At 42.2% G+C, this 17,124-nt stretch overlaps 1 protein-coding gene across 4 annotated transcripts; it reads left to right on the forward strand.

The window, feature by feature from the left end:
• The first annotated feature begins 1,416 nt into the window (after nucleotides 1-1,416).
• On the forward strand, nucleotides 1,417-15,195 carry LOC136449262 (transcription factor Sp4-like). 4 transcript variants are annotated; one of them, XM_066449214.1, is made up of 10 exons: nucleotides 1,417-1,563; nucleotides 1,726-1,814; nucleotides 3,357-4,175; nucleotides 5,372-5,482; nucleotides 6,728-6,902; nucleotides 8,976-9,067; nucleotides 9,545-9,663; nucleotides 10,360-10,556; nucleotides 11,088-11,359; nucleotides 11,733-15,195. In XM_066449214.1, exons 1-10 carry the CDS (start codon nucleotides 1,560-1,562, stop codon nucleotides 12,996-12,998), a joined length of 3,144 nt encoding a protein of 1,047 aa, XP_066305311.1. In that variant the 5' UTR covers nucleotides 1,417-1,559; the 3' UTR covers nucleotides 12,999-15,195. The 4 variants fall into 4 exon arrangements, with proteins under 4 accessions (XP_066305311.1, XP_066305313.1, XP_066305312.1 ...); XM_066449216.1 differs by having other exon boundaries at nucleotides 6,728-6,893; XM_066449215.1 differs by having other exon boundaries at nucleotides 1,729-1,814.
• The last annotated feature ends 1,929 nt before the right edge of the window (nucleotides 15,196-17,124 follow it).

Here is a 17,124-nt window from a genome sequence, read left to right on the forward strand (position 1 = left end):
ACATTTTAGAGGGCTGACTCAGTGCTCTTAAAAGTTAGCAAACTTATCTATCTTTGACGTTATAGTGCCGAAATCATCACTCCAGTGCAGTGTGTTATTATTCCTATGGAGGAGAAACAGTAAATGATCTGACGCTAATAATCACAAAAGCCCATGACAAAGGCCTATTTTAGGTGCAAAAAGAGAGTTATTGATTGCAGGCGAGGCCATGAGGTTATAGATCGACAATCCATTGTATTTGTCAACTTGGGTAATCAGGACAGGTATACTTGAACTTTTGACCTTTCCCAGCTGATCCGGGTGTCCTGGCTCGTCATCATCATCATCATCACCATGTCCTGATTACCCTGCTTAATTCATACCTAAACCAGAGTATAACCGATTATCGATCTAAAACGCGATAGATTTGTCGATAACTACCTCTTTGCATCTTTATGAAAGAGGGGTTTGATGCAGTGCCGTTGACTTGTGCGACTTTTGAAATAGCGTCAATATAATTGCATAAATCATCGAGTCTGCTGATACCAATGAGATTGCTACTTGCAGTACTTCAGTCAGCCGTTGGATGTCGCTATTTCTATACCGTGCTGACTGCTTGCCACTCGCTCCTTTGTATCGTAGACGGTAGGAAACAAGTGCCAAGTGTCAGGGTTCAACAGTAAAATAAGTTCTTTTCTACTGCTTTAGAACATCTTCAGTGAGGTACTTTCACCAAAGAGCGGATATAAGATGAAAATTCATAATCCGCAATAGCATTTTGCTTCAAGATCCTTCAAGATCCACAGTAAGGCGTTACAATTTTTACGAACCGTGTCGCATGTACATCTAGAATAGAGAGATTTATAGAGATTTACATTTACATTTGCAATATGTATTCCTTTATTTGCTTAAGACATCCTTGGCAATATCTTACAATTCACACCAAAATTGATTGATGATAGCAAACTATAATCTTTACTCTGGTTATTTTCTTAGATACCTGGCTTTGACTTAGCGATTCTGTGTTCTTGGATCGTGGGGATGCAATGTTATTAAATGATCGATAAAATGTATGCATATATTTTGAAATTTCTTGTGTAACAAAAAAACCCAACAACAACACACATCTACTTTTGTGTTCGGTGTCAAAGGAACTCCTAACAGTGGTTTAACATATCGGAAAGCTAATCTCCAATAGTACAAAATAGACATGATACTTGGAGATTGTAACATCATATAATGTTGGAAAGAATTAATGAAAAGCTACACCCTCATAGTCAGGCATGCAATCGCATTCAGCTTGTGTCCACTTTTATTCTTTTTTTCAATACATTTGTTCACGGAGAACTGTCTTCTCCGGATTGCCGTACTCCAGATGTCCGTGTAACCCGAGTCTGTGGGTCGCCTTGAAACGGCGGCGGCGGATCGCTTTGAAGCTCCTCCTTTTGTTGTTGCGCTGTCACTCACGGGGCGGATGTTTGCCCGGCCTGAAAAACAACCGCAATTTTCCCCTCTCCTCGGTCTTTCCCACACCTCTACCGCGGATATGTGTGCGAAAAGGGTCCCCGTTCGCCCCTACCATGGGTAAGGAAACTTCAAGCTTCCTCATTTTATTTTAGAGGTTAATTTTGTCCTATTTTTCCGGCGGAGCGATACGTTTTTAGCCGGGCCGTCTGCGGGGTTCCGTCCACCATGTTGACCGTCTGTGTTTTCATTCATTTCTGCCACAATGTGGCGACTTTCCAGCAGATCGCAGTGACAAGACTCCTTCCATGGCAGCTCTAGCGCTTCGGAGAAACCAAGGAGACTACTTACAACCCAACTCGAGTTCCCAGGTTTGTGTTTTAGTCCTATTTATGGCGAGATTTGGGTTGGGAAATTTTTCTTTCGGAGAGCGTGGCCATGTGGTCGCGTTGTGTTGCAATGTTTGTGGGTGGGAGAAATACCTAAGCCCGCCCACCGTCCCGTGCTCGGTCACATTATGCCCACTTTACCGCCGTCTTCTTCCTTCTAACACCAAATATTTCCTCAGAATATCCTCAGGCGATATTTATGAAGAAATTCTGAGCTATTATATTATATAGTTGTGCGGTGGTTTTACGGAATGGCGGGACGAAAGGGGGAGGTAGTGCCCTCCCCCTGCCCCTGATTTGCCAAAATTTGGACGGTAAGCCCTCCCCCTCCACCCCGGCTCCCTTTCCTATAACACCGCGAAAATTTAAAACCTGCTTCGGTTTAGGGTGGTCAGTTGCCCCGGGAGGAACATAGATCCTTTTTCATGGTAGATTTTCGGGTAAAATTGTTCCGTGTGTGACGCAGTGCTTATTTCGGAGTCTACAGCGGAAAATTTTATCTCAGAAAACCGGCTACGATTCGCCATACTTGTTCAGACTACGCCCAGTTGTATATCCTCTATTTTATAACACATTTAGGGCATTTTAAGACTGTTTTTACGTTCAAGATTTAGGTTACAGTGTCTGAAAATCAGACGATAATGGTGAAAAACAAATAAGCCCTGACATATGGCATAGTGGGGGAGAATCGTTGTTGGTGGGAGGGGTGGGTGTCTGTTTAATTGGAAACTGTGAAAACTGAGGTGCAAGCAGATGCTTTGTTGTAAGATTTACCCCTTTTGTTTGAAATAAAAGCTGATGATATATTGTATAAACTTTGACTCTGTTACAGTTAGCAACAAAACACAATTCTGTAATTGTCACGTTATTGTGTAAAGTCATAACTCATAAGTTAACTTGAAAGGAAATTGTCTCGGTAAAAAAAGAATAAATTAAGTCATATGTTCCAATGAGAATGTTATCGATGTCAAACATGCTAGAACAAGTCTTTGATAGAAGGCCAGTTTCCAGGAAAGAGGTAGGAATTTGATTTGAAAGATTCTTGGTGTCAGCAAGGATTTTAATTTTAGCGTGTTGGGTATTGCGAGTGAAGGACTGGAGCAATGAAGGAGCGGTGCAGAATCTGGGGTGTTCGACCTTCCACGTTGAGGAAATTTTAAAAATGTAAGCTCTAAACAAAAAAGTTGGCTTACACGTGTGGTTTAATAGCTTTTAAAGAAATGAAGTTCCCTCATATACTTGAGGGAACTTCATTCTTTTAAAAGCTATTAAACCACATGTATTATAATGGATTTTTGGTCATTTTGGAGGGTCACAACATTTTGCACATTTTTACACAAGTAGATACTAGCAAAGTACCATTTCGCTTGTTGAAAAATATTTATAGTACTGTACTCGTTTTTTCCTCTATTTAGCATGGTTGTTGTGAATGATGGTGTCAAATGATAGTGTGATGGCCCGATTCCCAAAAATGCACTAGGTAGAACCCTAGGTGTGACAAAGACATGTTGGTCTTTATTTCAGGACATTCAGCCTTCCCCGCTCGCTCTTCTGGCCGCCACGTGTAGCAAGATCGGTTCGCCCGCTGAAGCAGCTGCCACCTCATCCACGCCCGCTGTGGTAAAATACGCCGGACAAGCTCCCGGTCAGATGATATATCCGCAGATTGTTATGAACGATCAACAACAGCAGCAGCAGCAGCAACAACAGCAAGTTTTACTACAGCAGCAACCGGCGATTAGCATACAGAACAACGGTTGGATCGTACACGTAACAAACGCGGGTGCTAAAACAGTCATGACGTCCAACACGATGAGTTCCGGAGACGTGACGACCACAACGACGTCAGTTCCCGCCACCCCGACAAAAGGACAGGGGATCGTGCTGGGTCCGGCCATCATGCCGCATACCGGTGGCGTGCCTACGCAGTACGCCACTCTGGCTTTACCAATCCAGAACCAAGGGTTAGTCCCCACCGCGACAACGCAGGGTCCGATCGCGTACAGCGTAATCCCCACGGTACAAACTGTCGACGGCCAGTCTGGAGCCCAGATGTACACTCCGATATCGGAGAGTAACATTATCGCTGCGGCGGGCAGTATAGCCCAGATCCGACCTGTTCTAGCGAGCCCCACAACTACCACAGCGTCATCAGCGGCCCAAGGGATGACAGTACAAGTGCCAGTGGTCTCACCCGCTGCCATGGCAACTGCCAATCAGGCCATAGCTTCACAGGCGAAGGGGTCGACCTCTGGGAGTGAGACAGTCAACACTGTGCAGACACAGACCACCCCATTGACCGTACAGTCGTTGCAAGGCTTGCAAAATCTGCAGAATATACAGGTGAGATTGTCATATTTATTATTTGTCATTTGATACTAGAGTCGATTCCACATTACCGAGAGGGTGTTTGTTGCCTTTTGTTCTGACATTTGCAAAACCTTTGTAACAATCTAAGGGAGATAAGTGACTGTTTAGAACAATTTCCAACATTCATTTGATGTTCTAAATAGTTTCTGCTGTGTTCCAACATGTTAGACAAATTTCTAACATTACACATGTTATTTGTATTATTTTCGAAACTGTTGGAAAATAGGTTGATCATTTGTTCCTATATGTTCCAACATTATAACAACATGGTATAACTGGGTCAGTGGGATGGGAACAGGGCAATTCACACATCCCTTCAAAGTATAGGGGATTAGGCCTGGGTACCATGCATAGACACCTCAAGACAAAGGTCCAGACGTGAAATCTAAAAATATACAGAGGCAGACAATAGAGTGTGATTAGCAGATACTTTTATGGGGGCAATAACCCAAATCTACCATTTGAAAAATGATGCAAATTGTTCCAACATGTTCAAACAGTGAAACAATCACATAGATGTTTGAAAATTGTTCTAAATAAAGAGATATTTGTGCAATTACTTTCCAAATAGTTCCAACATATATTTATAAGTTCAAACATGTTCAAACTTTCATTCTTGATTGTTTGAACAATTTAGAACATTTTGACTGGAATAGTCTTTTACCTAAAATTGTTTGAACTCACTAGCAATATTATCTGAAAACCCTCTCGGTGACATGGAATTGACTATAGACTACTTAAAAATCTATTTTTTAGCATTTTATTCGGTGCCTAAAATGATTCAATCGAGCTAAGTTCCTATTTTACTAGAAGTAATAGTAATACCTTTCTTTTTTTGACAATTTTGTATGAGCCAGTTTTGAAATTCCTAAGCCAGATGTACTACTAGTTTTACATGATAGTCTTTTGAGAACCCTTTCACCCCCTTACTTTGCAGCACTTGGTAGATCCTTGAGGACTGACTAACTTCTAATTGGTTAATCAAATGATTGTATTTAGATGTCTGTGGTAGACTAGGTTTTCCTCAAATGACAGTCACACTCTTTGATCTCATGTCTTTTCTGTCTTCATTCTTTAACACTTTTAAAATCCTGTATATTTCCATGATTACATTCTATTTTGATTACATGCCTAGTGACATTTTTATGTGTTCGACTTGTCCTTGGTAGATTCAGGGTCTCCAGAACGCGGCAGGCACGATAATGCAGCCGGTTTTGTTGCGAGCGCCAGGGGGAAACGCTGGCAATTGGGGCATGGTGCAGCTACAACAGCTACAACAGGTACTGAAGAGCTGTTGTGATTTTTCTTTTGCTGCTAGTAGTAGTACTGTCTGCTTGCTTGCTTGCCTGCCTGTCTGCCTCATAGTCATAGCTAGAATTGTCTTTTTCGTTTACGTACAGTTTTGCAACTTGAACTTGAAGTTAACAGTTGGGATTCGAAGAAACATATCAAAGATTCTGTAAATGCAGACATTTTTTGCAGTGGTTTTTTGTTCACGGTTTCCGCGGTATGGTAACCTCTTTGCCGTGAACTGAAAACCACCACGAACACTCCATTTTCTCCCTACCGCGAAATTAAAACCACACAATCTTAAATGCATTTACAGTAAGACTCTAAGAGCTACAAAAGTGGAAAAGGGTCGACCGGTCCACAGTGCTGCTTTTCAACAACAATTTCACTCCTGGGTGCCCAAGCTTTTTCCTTTCATACGTATTTTAAAATGCTACAAAAAACGCTATCAAATGGTACATGACTTCTATATGACTCACAACCATTTTACGGCCAAATGGATATGATTGAGGGGTAACTAGGCCATTATTTTCACTGCCATTGGTGACTCCAGATGAATTTTCTTTGGTGACCTGAACTGACTTCTGATGATTTGTAAGAAAATATGGTTTTACTTGCCGATAGCTGTGTAGATACAAAATGCATTTAGACGGGGAGTTTTTCTACAAAGCATATATCAGTTACGATTGTAATGACTCTTAGAAGTTTTGAAATCCCTACAAATTTGAAATAGTCCTTTTCATAGGCTTTACAGCTGTGTATTTATTTGGTTCTCTTTTATTCAGCCTGCTTCTCTTTCTCACTTATTCTGCAATTCTGCAATTGCGTTCGCTTTTATTCCCTTTAGTAATCCCTTTAGCTGAATTCTCAGTTTTCCTACGTAATGCTTTCCTGCAGTATAGATGTGTTATAGCCTTTTAAGGTGTTGTTGGACACCTATGTTGATTAACACTGTTGGCAGGCTTTCAGTGTTTCAAACTATTTGCAGCTATTTGGATGGTTTTGGGCGTTAGAACGCCATTAAAGAAGGGATACGCATGGATGGCATGTAATTGAGCAGGATAACTTGATGATAAGAATGTAAATGTTGTGTTTCGATTGCGTTCCAGGCCATATAGATCTTATGTTTATCAAAGTTTGGATCTACTTGTGAAGTTGTGTGTACAGTTTTTGCATAAACTGAATGTATAACATGTTGTAGTGCCAAGTGCTAATATCGTTTTTACGATCAACAGGTACAGAATGTCCAGACGTCACAGGGTACGACGACCTTACCTGCGGGCCAAACGTTGATCGCTGCCGTCGCCAACAACGCGGCGATTCCGATAAACACTGGAGCTACCGCGCAGATCCCTCCCATGTCTCAGCAGACAATCAACGTGGGAGCTCTCAGCAACGCAGGTATCGTAGGTAAGATCTTAGGACGTAGGATTCTTTGGATGTATGATTTCAACCGAAATGACTTCCATTTATGTCTGAAAAAGGCAAAATACAACAGCCGCTCTCCTTTTGAAAGGTGTGCGATCCCTCCAGACCTCCCCCCTTGCACACATATCCTGTGCCTGGCACCCTCCCCCCATCCTGCTCTATATTTCTGGGGAGATCCCTGCGCTTTAGCACACTTACTGAAGTAACTGTTTGGCACCCAATTCCCTAATGGTTATAGAGTTAGGTAGCAGAGAGGTTAAGAAGACTTTTTGTCCGAATCTTAAACACTTTGTGTCAATCAGGAGATTATAATAGAAGATCTTTAATGTGACATTGTTCCCTAATGGGCTAAGTACAGATCAACAAAAAATAAGAAGTGTTTTGCCCCAAAAAATGAACGTACATGAAATGTTGAACTTAAGATGTTGAACTACTACACAGAGGTAAACAACAGGTTCCTTTGCTTCGTACTTCTTAATACAATGAGAATATTTGATAAGTTTTGCCGTAGATGGTTTAACCTCATCTAGAATGGAAATCTTTTGAGCTTTGTGCACAATTTTCGTCTTTCAAATTATGAATATATAAAGCTCATAAGCTACCCGTGTTGGCAAGATGCTGAACAGACTGTTCCCATTTGTATTCAACTCCAAAGGCAGAGTTTGTAGCGTGTCCGACCCCTTTCAGGTTATATTTGTAGACCCCCCACTGTGCCGCCTTCTATAGAGCCCGGCTACTATTAGTGTTTTGGGTAGGAGCCATACGCTTTAGGACACAGATCGCTGGAGCTTTTCATAGGGTCAAAAGAACCAGGAAAGGGTGAGAGAAGGAATAAAAGCCCTAAACGTGATCTGAAAACCTTATTGTGTGGGACTTCCGATGACATACTTAATGTGAAGTGAAATTGACAGACTTGTTAGCTATTGACCCTGCCTCTTGCCATGACCTTTGGTGAGGCAGTTGACCTGAAGGGTCAAAGGTTAAGGTTAAATGACAGCCCTTACTTTTTATGTCCCTCTGGGATCATCTTTCAGTTAAAATGGGAGCAGAGGTGTTTACTGATCTGTGTGAAGAGGTTATGTTTTGGTTCAGACTTGTGGTTTAAATGTTGAAAAACTAGAACAATTATGAAGGCACTTTGATCATTTTTTAGTGGTTGGCTGTTCTTGGCTCAAGGAAGGAATGGTGTTTTTTTTTTAACAGATCTCTTCTTGAAATAATCTGGTATTTGTAAAAACTAAATTAAAAGAAATCAAGTTACTGAGATGATATAGGAAAACACTTTCAATGTGGGTATAACAATTGTAATTTGCATATTATTGAAGGCCTTAGGGGAATGTGTATCACACCCCTTGCAAGCACAAATTAAGTATAATCTGAAGTAACACTTAAACCACCACAAGAGTCCAGTACATCAATGTAAAACATAGCCAGTAAATGTTCTAAAGCAAGGTTGAACTGTAATCTCCAACACAAAAATTGAGCTAAAAGTGAAAAGGAATCTACTCCTACAATATGCAGATAGAACAGAAGCAGTGGAATGCTCTTTCTTTGACAAAGACTGAAGTTGGCCAGTCAAAAATTTGAGTCAAATTTTTGTGGGTGAAATTACAGTTCAATCCTGTTTCAGGACTATTTATACCAACACACACAAACTTTCAAGCTCTAAGTCTAATCAGTTGTTATTAAAGTGACCCGGGCATCTTGAAAAGACGCATAGGGGTGGCGCCCATCTCCATTTCTTTAGCCCTTGGGCCACACACATTTGTGCAAGTCACTACGGCAGGGGGCTGGTGTGTCTTTAACTTCCATACTCTTTCCCAAATGCTGAGTACTAAGCAGAAAAAACAGTATGTACCATTTTTAAAGTCTTTGGTATGACCCGGTCGGGGTTCGAACTCACAACCTACCGTGTGCAAGGCGAGCACTCTACCAACTAGGCCATTGCACCGGTTATATAAAGTTGTTATTGTGCCGGGTGAAAGTGGTCAATCTTAGCAAGTGATGTTGCAGTGCTATCCTGATGGTCAGTAAAAACTGCCTTGTACCTTCCAGCCGCCGGTCAGCAGACCAACCAGGACGCCAGCGAGGCTCTAAAGATGGCTGTCCAGGCGCAGAACTTGACCGTGAACCCGGCTCAAGTACAGGTATGAAGACTTGTACTTATCCTATTCCTACATGTGTACAGAGCATACGCACTTTTGTACAACCAAAATTGGAACTGTTTACCTTATTGTTGACTGTAGTTATCCCAATGCACCTAGAATCTATTTGTGAGGGGTTATAAATAAAGGTTTATAGTTTACAGCATAGTCTTGACAATGAAAATGTAAGGAGCAAATAGTTCTTGTTTTAAATTTTTCAGCTAGTTGAGAATGTCATGTTCAAATTCTTAAGAGAGGCAGTAAGGTACATGTAATTACCTTTTGCTGACATTCTAGTTTCATTCCATATTGTGCACCCCAAATTGTTTCTGTGTTTAGGTTAAATGCACTTAAAACACCACGGAAACCTCCTTTTTCCTCCATTTCCCCCCATACTGTGAAATTAAGTCCTTGAAATTGAATGAATGAAATCACGCTTTGTTACATGCATGTATTCACAATATATCTACATCTGCTCAGCAGGTGTCACAGCAGCAAGTGAGCCAGTCGGGCCAGTCCAGCCCAGAGGAGTCGCCGCAAGGCCGCAGGTTACGCAGGGTGGCCTGTAGCTGTCCCAACTGTCGGGAGGGCGACGGAAGGTAGGATTGACACTGACACTCACTGTCACTCTGTTATTCCGTCTTGTACATGCTGCTCCATCATAAAGTCATCTTGGCTCCTTTTATAATGCATCCTGAATACTGTAAATGCATTTAAGTTTGTTTGGTTTTGATTTCACAGTAGGGAGAAAATGGAGTGTTTAGGATGAGTTTGCATTTGAAACAATAGTAGCGCTACAGAAACATCGGCAGAAAAATGTTTGCCATGGTTTTAAGTTTGCGGCAAAAACCTTACCATGAAAATCGCGAACATAAAACCACAGCAAACATTTCTGCATTTACAGTATTTTTAGATTCTATCAAGTCAAATTTAACATCAGTTTTGTAAGTCATATTTATAGTGGAATTAGTCAATTGTCACTTTCATGAAAAAAGCAGGTATTGTTTTTCGGGTGTCGTGTGTTTGCTTGTTGGCTTGTTTGTGTTTCTAGATATTTGTACATGTGGTCAGCATATCTATAGAATGGCTGGATGGATCGTGATGATATTTGGGTATGTGTCTTGTTTTTTCTGCATTCATACTCATAGACTGATATTAATCACATGTGAAAAACAGCACACTTGTTTGGCCCATGTCTGTGTTTTAACAGCACAGTGTTAAAATGCCTCCACTTCTGGGGTGATGCCAAAAACGGTTTAAAAGTCCTGTTCTAAATTTGTTTCTTGACAACACAGAGGGAACGGTGACAGCAAGAAGAAGCAGCACATCTGCCACATCGCGGGATGCGGCAAGGTTTATGGGAAGACGTCCCACCTGCGCGCCCACCTGCGCTGGCACACAGGAGAGCGTCCGTTCGTCTGCAACTGGCTCTTCTGTGGGAAAAGGTTCACCCGAAGCGACGAGCTACAAAGGCACAGGAGAACTCACACAGGTAAAGGGAGGGGCTGTGTTTTATAGGGACTATGATGTAAGGCTTAACCTTTGGCACCCCATTCTCTATTAGCTACAGAGTTAGGCAGCAGGGAGAAGGTTAATCAACCCTTACACCAAAGTACTACTGGTCCAGTGTAAATGTGCAAATCCTTTTACTAAGTTTTGGACATGAATTTATCAAAATGCAATGAGAAAACAATTTATTTCTCTCCCTCTTTATAGAATGCATTATAATTAATTAAGATTAGCTATAGAAGAAGAGAATCATGTCATAGAATCTTTTCGATAGAGAGTGGCTTTATTTTGATTTGATGTAAACAAAGCCTTCGTAAACAGTCTGGTAGTACTACGAATAAGCTTGGTTTAAAGAAAGCCCATTAGAATTAAGCTATACTGTGTATATTGTCTGTATCTGTAGCCACATTTGTGTGTTGTTTTTAACATGTTCATATGGGCTACGTGCCTTTAAAAATAAAGGATAAACAAAGCTATGTGAAGATGTTTTCAAAAGCCTTTTGTATTTCCCCAGGGGAGAAGAGATTCACCTGTCCCGACTGCTCAAAAAAGTTCATGCGGAGCGACCACCTCTCCAAGCACATCAAGACGCACCAAAACAAGAAGAGCCAACCACAGAACGGCACCGCCACCCCCACCATCAACACAAACAACAACAACAACGGCCAGGGGGGTCCGGGAGACAACAGTCCGTCGGCGGAAGCGCTAGTTGTGGCTGACACCTCAATGGATGGAGGACAGGATGATGATGATGACGATGATGATGATGAGATGCAAGTAGAAGAGGTAGGAATCACCCCCTAGGAAAAAATTTAATGTCCTTTTCAATGAGTACACATATGGCATTTACCCTTTGCTTGCCGATGCATCCATGATGACCTCCTAAGCACGTAAAGAAAATATTGAAGCGGTACGGCCAGGTGTCACGGTCATCGTGACTAGCCAAAACTACCATGGAAGGAACCGTTCCGGAAGGAAAGAAGAGGGGTAGACCGGAAAATGAGAGGATAATATCAGAGGATAGACAAGCATGGCACTTAAATGAAACATTAAGAAAAAAAGAAAAGTGAAAAGAAAGGAGAAGTTATACTGGCTATACAGATACAAGATGGTCTTCTTTATAAAGCTGAACAAACCTAAATTTTCTTTTCCTTCTTAGGAGCCCAAAGTGGACAGTCTCCCCATTGCCGCCCACCTGAATCTGACCAACATGCAGGTCACTCAGCAGCTTGCCCAGCATGGCACGGTCAAAACACCCACCCTACAGACCCAGCAGGGTAACCCACAGGAGGCAAAACATGGGTTACAACAAATCACCCAGGTTCGAGTACACCAGTTAGCCCAGCCTGGAGTGTCTTCCCAAAACACGGTTGCTCAGCTAGCCCAGGCTCGAGTCCAGCAACTGTTGAGTCAAGTAAGCTCGCCCCAGGTTACCCAGGCCGCGGTGGCTCAGATGACCCAGGCTGGGTTAAACCAACCCATCCAGGCGGGCACACAGCAAGTGACCCAAGTATCCCAGGCAGGGACAACACAACTATCCCAGGCTGGTGTGGCACACATCCACCAACCCACGCTGGCGCAGGTGGCTCAACTGCAGGGTGGTAACCCACAAGGAAACCAAGGGTTAACCCAGGTGACCCCAGCAATGTTACAACAAGCTGGGTTGCAACAAGTAACCCAGGGTGGGTTACAGCAAGTGGGTTTCCAACAGGTTCAGCAGGCTGGGTTACAGCAGGTGGGACTTCAGCAAGTCCAACAACCCACCCAGGCAACCCAGGCAATGCTGCAACAAGGTGCCGCCACCCAGGGGTTAATTCAGACATCCCAGGGGTTGGTTCAGGCCTCCCAGGGGCTTCAAATCCAAGGTCAGCAGTTAGCCCAGATGGTTCAGGGACAGGGCTACATTCAGCAGCACGGAAACCTGCAACAAGTCATCGCCGCGCAAGGCGTGCCGCAGCAAGGCCTCATCCAGGCAACGAACCAGTTTGGTCAGATCATCACGTTACCGCAGAGCGTGCTACAAAGCCTGTCCCAGCCTCTCATGCAGACAGTCCTCCAACAAGCCACCCCTCAAGCCTTCCAACATGGTATCACCCAGGGTTCCATCGCCCAAGTCATCGCCCAATCAGGACAGGTCGTCTCCCAACCTGTCAACCTGATGGGGCAACCTTTGACCCAATTTGTCACCCAGCCAATACAGAGCCAGGTCACAAACCAGTTTGGTCAGCCTATCACAGGCCAGCTTACTAATTCCCTTGGACAGGTAGTTGGGAATCAGATAGCTGTACAACAAGCGGTGGCACAGTCGCAAAGTGCTGCAACGACTGTACAACAACAGACAGCAGTTTCACAGGCACAGTTACCACAGCACCTTAGTAGACTAACTGCTGGCTCAAAAGCAGAGGCCTCTGAAGCCTCTAAATAAGAATTTATCTATTGTGAAACACTTGAGACCAAATGCTGTGAATCAGAATCATTGGATCTTTTAATCCAAAAGAAACTGTATTGAAGCACATGTTTTTAATGTGCGAATGGCTGCAATTATGTAGTTTTTTTTTTCTTAATTTGACTTCTTCACCTAATATTTTAGAAAATCACTAAAGTACTTGTCACTGGTATCAACATGCTTAAGTATGGATGTAGAATATACTGTATAAAATGATGATCAGTATATGTTCTAAAATGTTGTTGGCCTACTACATTAAAAGTATATTATCATGTCGTATTTAGGAAATCTTTATGGCAGAATCTTAATGCTTATGAGGATGAAGAATTATGGCCATTCTTTCAAAGATGACAGAAAAGCACAATTGATTTGAAAAAGATCAGAATTGAGTCATATCAAGTCAGAAATTTGATTTCCTTGATAGGAAAATTCAAAGTTGATTGCACATGTAACGAGGGTGTTGGATAATGATTGTCGTAGAGGGACGTGTTATTATTAGATGGTACAATATTCCAGTGTCCTAGTATGGCCACATAACATTATCCTTTTGCAAAAGATGATTTAAAAAATGAACAAACTGTGTGACTGATAGGTACATGGCATTCTGTACCGGAGTAATTTGAATTCAGCACAATGTCTTACGGCACGTTCATGAAATGCAGTGAATGTTATATATTTGTAACTTAGGTGCTGTCTGCGAAATGTGGGTGATGTTTAGTGCAGTTCAGGACAAAGTCACAAGGTGGTGCTCCAAGACTAGCATGGAACAAATCATTGATAAAGTCAAGAAAATGTAGTTGATAAACCAACTTAATAAGGTATCGCTGTTAATGTATGGAATAAATAATGTATGCCTTATGATGGTCTTGGAAAAGAGATGACACTAATATTGCATTTCTCTAGTATTTTCAGAACAGAAAAGATGCAATATTTATCCATATGCATACTTAACTATCTATGAAATGGCAGTATATCTGAAAAATAACTATCAGTCATTATAATGTTATTGATGCCTTAGCTTTTATGAGAAAGGATATAGGATGTGCTAGGATTTTTAAACAGAACTTTTTTGTGTGATGATATTGTCTGATACAACTTTCGTGTCATCCAGGACAATGAGCGATGAAATCTTTGTTAGAAGTCAAACCAAGATGGTTAATATAGATTTTTTTTAGACCGGTAGCATATTCCCGTTAATGCACTTAAATGTTAAAGATTTCTGTTGAAATTTGATATTAGAAATTTATGTTTAGAATTGGGATTTCGCAACATAACTACTGTAGTACTTGTTCTGCCGGCCATGCACGTTAACAATCCTCCAAGCTGATCGTCTGAAGGACACTGACTCATGTATGTTTAGCCTGTATTTACACAAGCTCTCGGCCGGAGGTTACTGACCCATGCCGGTCACAGGACCGGCTGGCCACTAGGAGCGTGATTCGTCTGGCTAATATTCCTTTTGCAAAGAGAAAACTTTTTGGTGCCTCTTGAAACACCAATAGTCTACATTCTGCCATACTTTTCTGACAGAATATGGCTGAATGTTTTGCTTTTGCCCCTTTCGTTTTGTTTATTGGCTCTTTATGTGTGTTTTTTTCGGTAGAAAACATTGCCTTGTCTGACCTTTGTTTTGTCATTAACATGCTCCCTACTGACTTTTGCTATAATCATTGAAAATTTGGTTCTTGAATGATAATGTAGCAGATTGAAGGTTCATTACTAGTACTTTGGTATGGGATTCAATATTATTGTACATGGCAGTCAATATTATTGTACATGGCTAAATGCATATAACAGGCACTTTTGGTACTGCTATAGGAATATGTAATATCCACTGTGCACACTTAGCTTGAATGGGTGGATAGATGTGAGTTTCTTCTGTTTATTGTATTTTCCATGTCCCTCAAAATATGTTCTGCTTTTTTTTTATATAAAAACACACCAGAATAATGTGGTTAGTGTTGTGGCAAAAAATTTGTATGGAATTTAGGGGAAATTTGCCTGGCTTTCATCATTTCATCATAGTCTGGCATTTTGCACGGTGAGAAATGGTAGTGAGTTGTTTGATATATGTGTGCATATTTATTATGGAATACTCCTGTCAAATGTGAAGTCCTCTGTTTTGTGAATCCTATGTAACTAAATTGTAGGAAAATAAATGTGCTAAGTATGGAAAGTGTCTTGTGATGCCTTCTTGATATATGTCTCGATTCTTCACATTTTTCTGTATGTAAATCGTTATTTGATATTCTTGGCTTTTTCTATTGGCTGCTGGAAAAAGATTCAGAAGGTAGTCGCCGACATGAAGTATATGCTAGTCTACATACAATATAGAAACATTACAGCATTTCTATATGTTTATATTCAAGCAGATGTGGGGGTGAGCAGGTAACATTCTTCAACTTTTACACAGGGTTGTCAGTCAAATTCTTCACAAGTTACTAGTGTTTCGTTGCTCGTTCCCAACATCTACTTGCCATCCCTCTTCTTCCTTTTACCTCCCCAACCCAAGCCAGGTACCCATTTTCACCCAAGGACACAACGTCTATCCGGGGAACGCCAGGAATCGAACCTGTGACTTCAAGGTCTCGCGTCCACTAGCCCAGTTACTTGGCCATTCGATGCCACCATGGCCAGACCTTATTTGTTTACAGACAAAACATTTTACAACCCTGGGTTTGGGAACAAAACAAGCTACGCCCACGTCTCGTCCTTCTACGCCCCTCCCACTCACCAAAAACGGACCCTCCCCGCCATTACGGCTCCTCCCCTGTTTGTGCTAAGCCAGGCGGCGACTTCAAAGCTGTGCCGCTAACAAAGCGATATTACGGGCCAAGACTCCTGAACTGGAGCGGAGAGAGTCAGCCCCCAGGCGGTACTATCAAAGAGGTGGCGGCCACAGTATAGCCGTCCCAAAGGCGGGTCAACTAGTGGGGGTGGGGAAAAAACAACAAGAACTTGAGGGTGGGGACATCTTGGTCGCACATGTGTTTTGGGGAGTGGAATCAGTTCATATCTACTTCTAATTTTCTACAAGAAGGAAAACTGCATAATGTGGAGACCGTCTGGCTGTGTTTGGGCGCTTTGTTTGGGCGCCACGGTGTTTCATGTGCGCTTGGGTCAGTTGCAGGAATGATTCCAGAATCACCGTACGTCTGACTGCCTATTTGAGCGCACATATAGACATAATTTAACCATTTTGTCCCATGTTACGTTATCTATCGTCCAAATGTAGGTAAATGGGTATACTTGGATCTTTAATAGTAGAGAAAATGATGTTTTTCTGTTAAGATTAAGGATTAAGACTGGCTACATTTCGAGATAAAAATGAGAATCATTCCTCCTGTTTAAGCATTCCTCACAAAGCTGGTACCATTTAAACAGCGGCGACATCAAAGGCAAGGGAGGCACAAAAGGCAAATTTCATTAGTTCGGGCGTGACCAACTACAAAGAGCCGCCTCTTTTCAGCCCTGATCCCCTCTACCGGGCAAATCAAACCGCATTAGCGGTGAAAAGTGCGCCCGGGCTTTAAAAAGCCGCCTTGGCCCATTTTTCCTGGCCACTTGACGAGCGGAAAGGGCTGGGAGTACCTAGGAATGGCCTCTCGTGGGGAGTCGATGATTCTGGCGGAGGCTGGCGTTGCGTGTGAAACCGCGCCTTTCTGTCGGCGCTGAGTAATGGCCGTCTGACAGGCCCATCCATCATGACTGGCGGTTTCCTGGCGCCCCGGAGGCCGGCCCTAGGGGATTCTACGGTGTGCCAGAAAAGACAGTCACTAGTGAACATGATTAATTGTTGATGCCTCCAAGTCCATGGGTGCTGTGACTTATTATAGTATTCATACGAATTTTACGGAATACGTACGAATTACTGTAACGTTAAATGCATGTTTAAAAATTTGTTTGGTTTTTATTTCGCGCTAAGGCGAAAGTGGAGTGTTCTCGGTGTAACAGCACGGTATAGGAATAGCGACATCCGACGGTTGCCTGAAGTACTGCAATCACCTTTCTTTCTGGCGCCTGCAAACTCAACGATTGAAGCGGTTACATTTACGCTAAATAGAAACATATACCCGATTCTTTATCTAAATCGTAACGGAATCGC

This window comes from Branchiostoma lanceolatum, chromosome 15 (assembly GCF_035083965.1).
Source record: "Branchiostoma lanceolatum isolate klBraLanc5 chromosome 15, klBraLanc5.hap2, whole genome shotgun sequence".
NCBI classification, from domain to species: domain Eukaryota; kingdom Metazoa; phylum Chordata; class Leptocardii; order Amphioxiformes; family Branchiostomatidae; genus Branchiostoma; species Branchiostoma lanceolatum.

Bases quoted from the DNA above. Each gene is read 5' to 3' on its own strand.
- LOC136449262 (XM_066449214.1), top strand. The intron at 1,815-3,356 runs GTTTGTGTTTTA...TCTTTATTTCAG, and splicing joins AACCCAACTCGAGTTCCCAG to GACATTCAGCCTTCCCCGCT. The intron at 5,483-6,727 runs GTACTGAAGAGC...TACGATCAACAG, and splicing joins AGCTACAACAGCTACAACAG to GTACAGAATGTCCAGACGTC.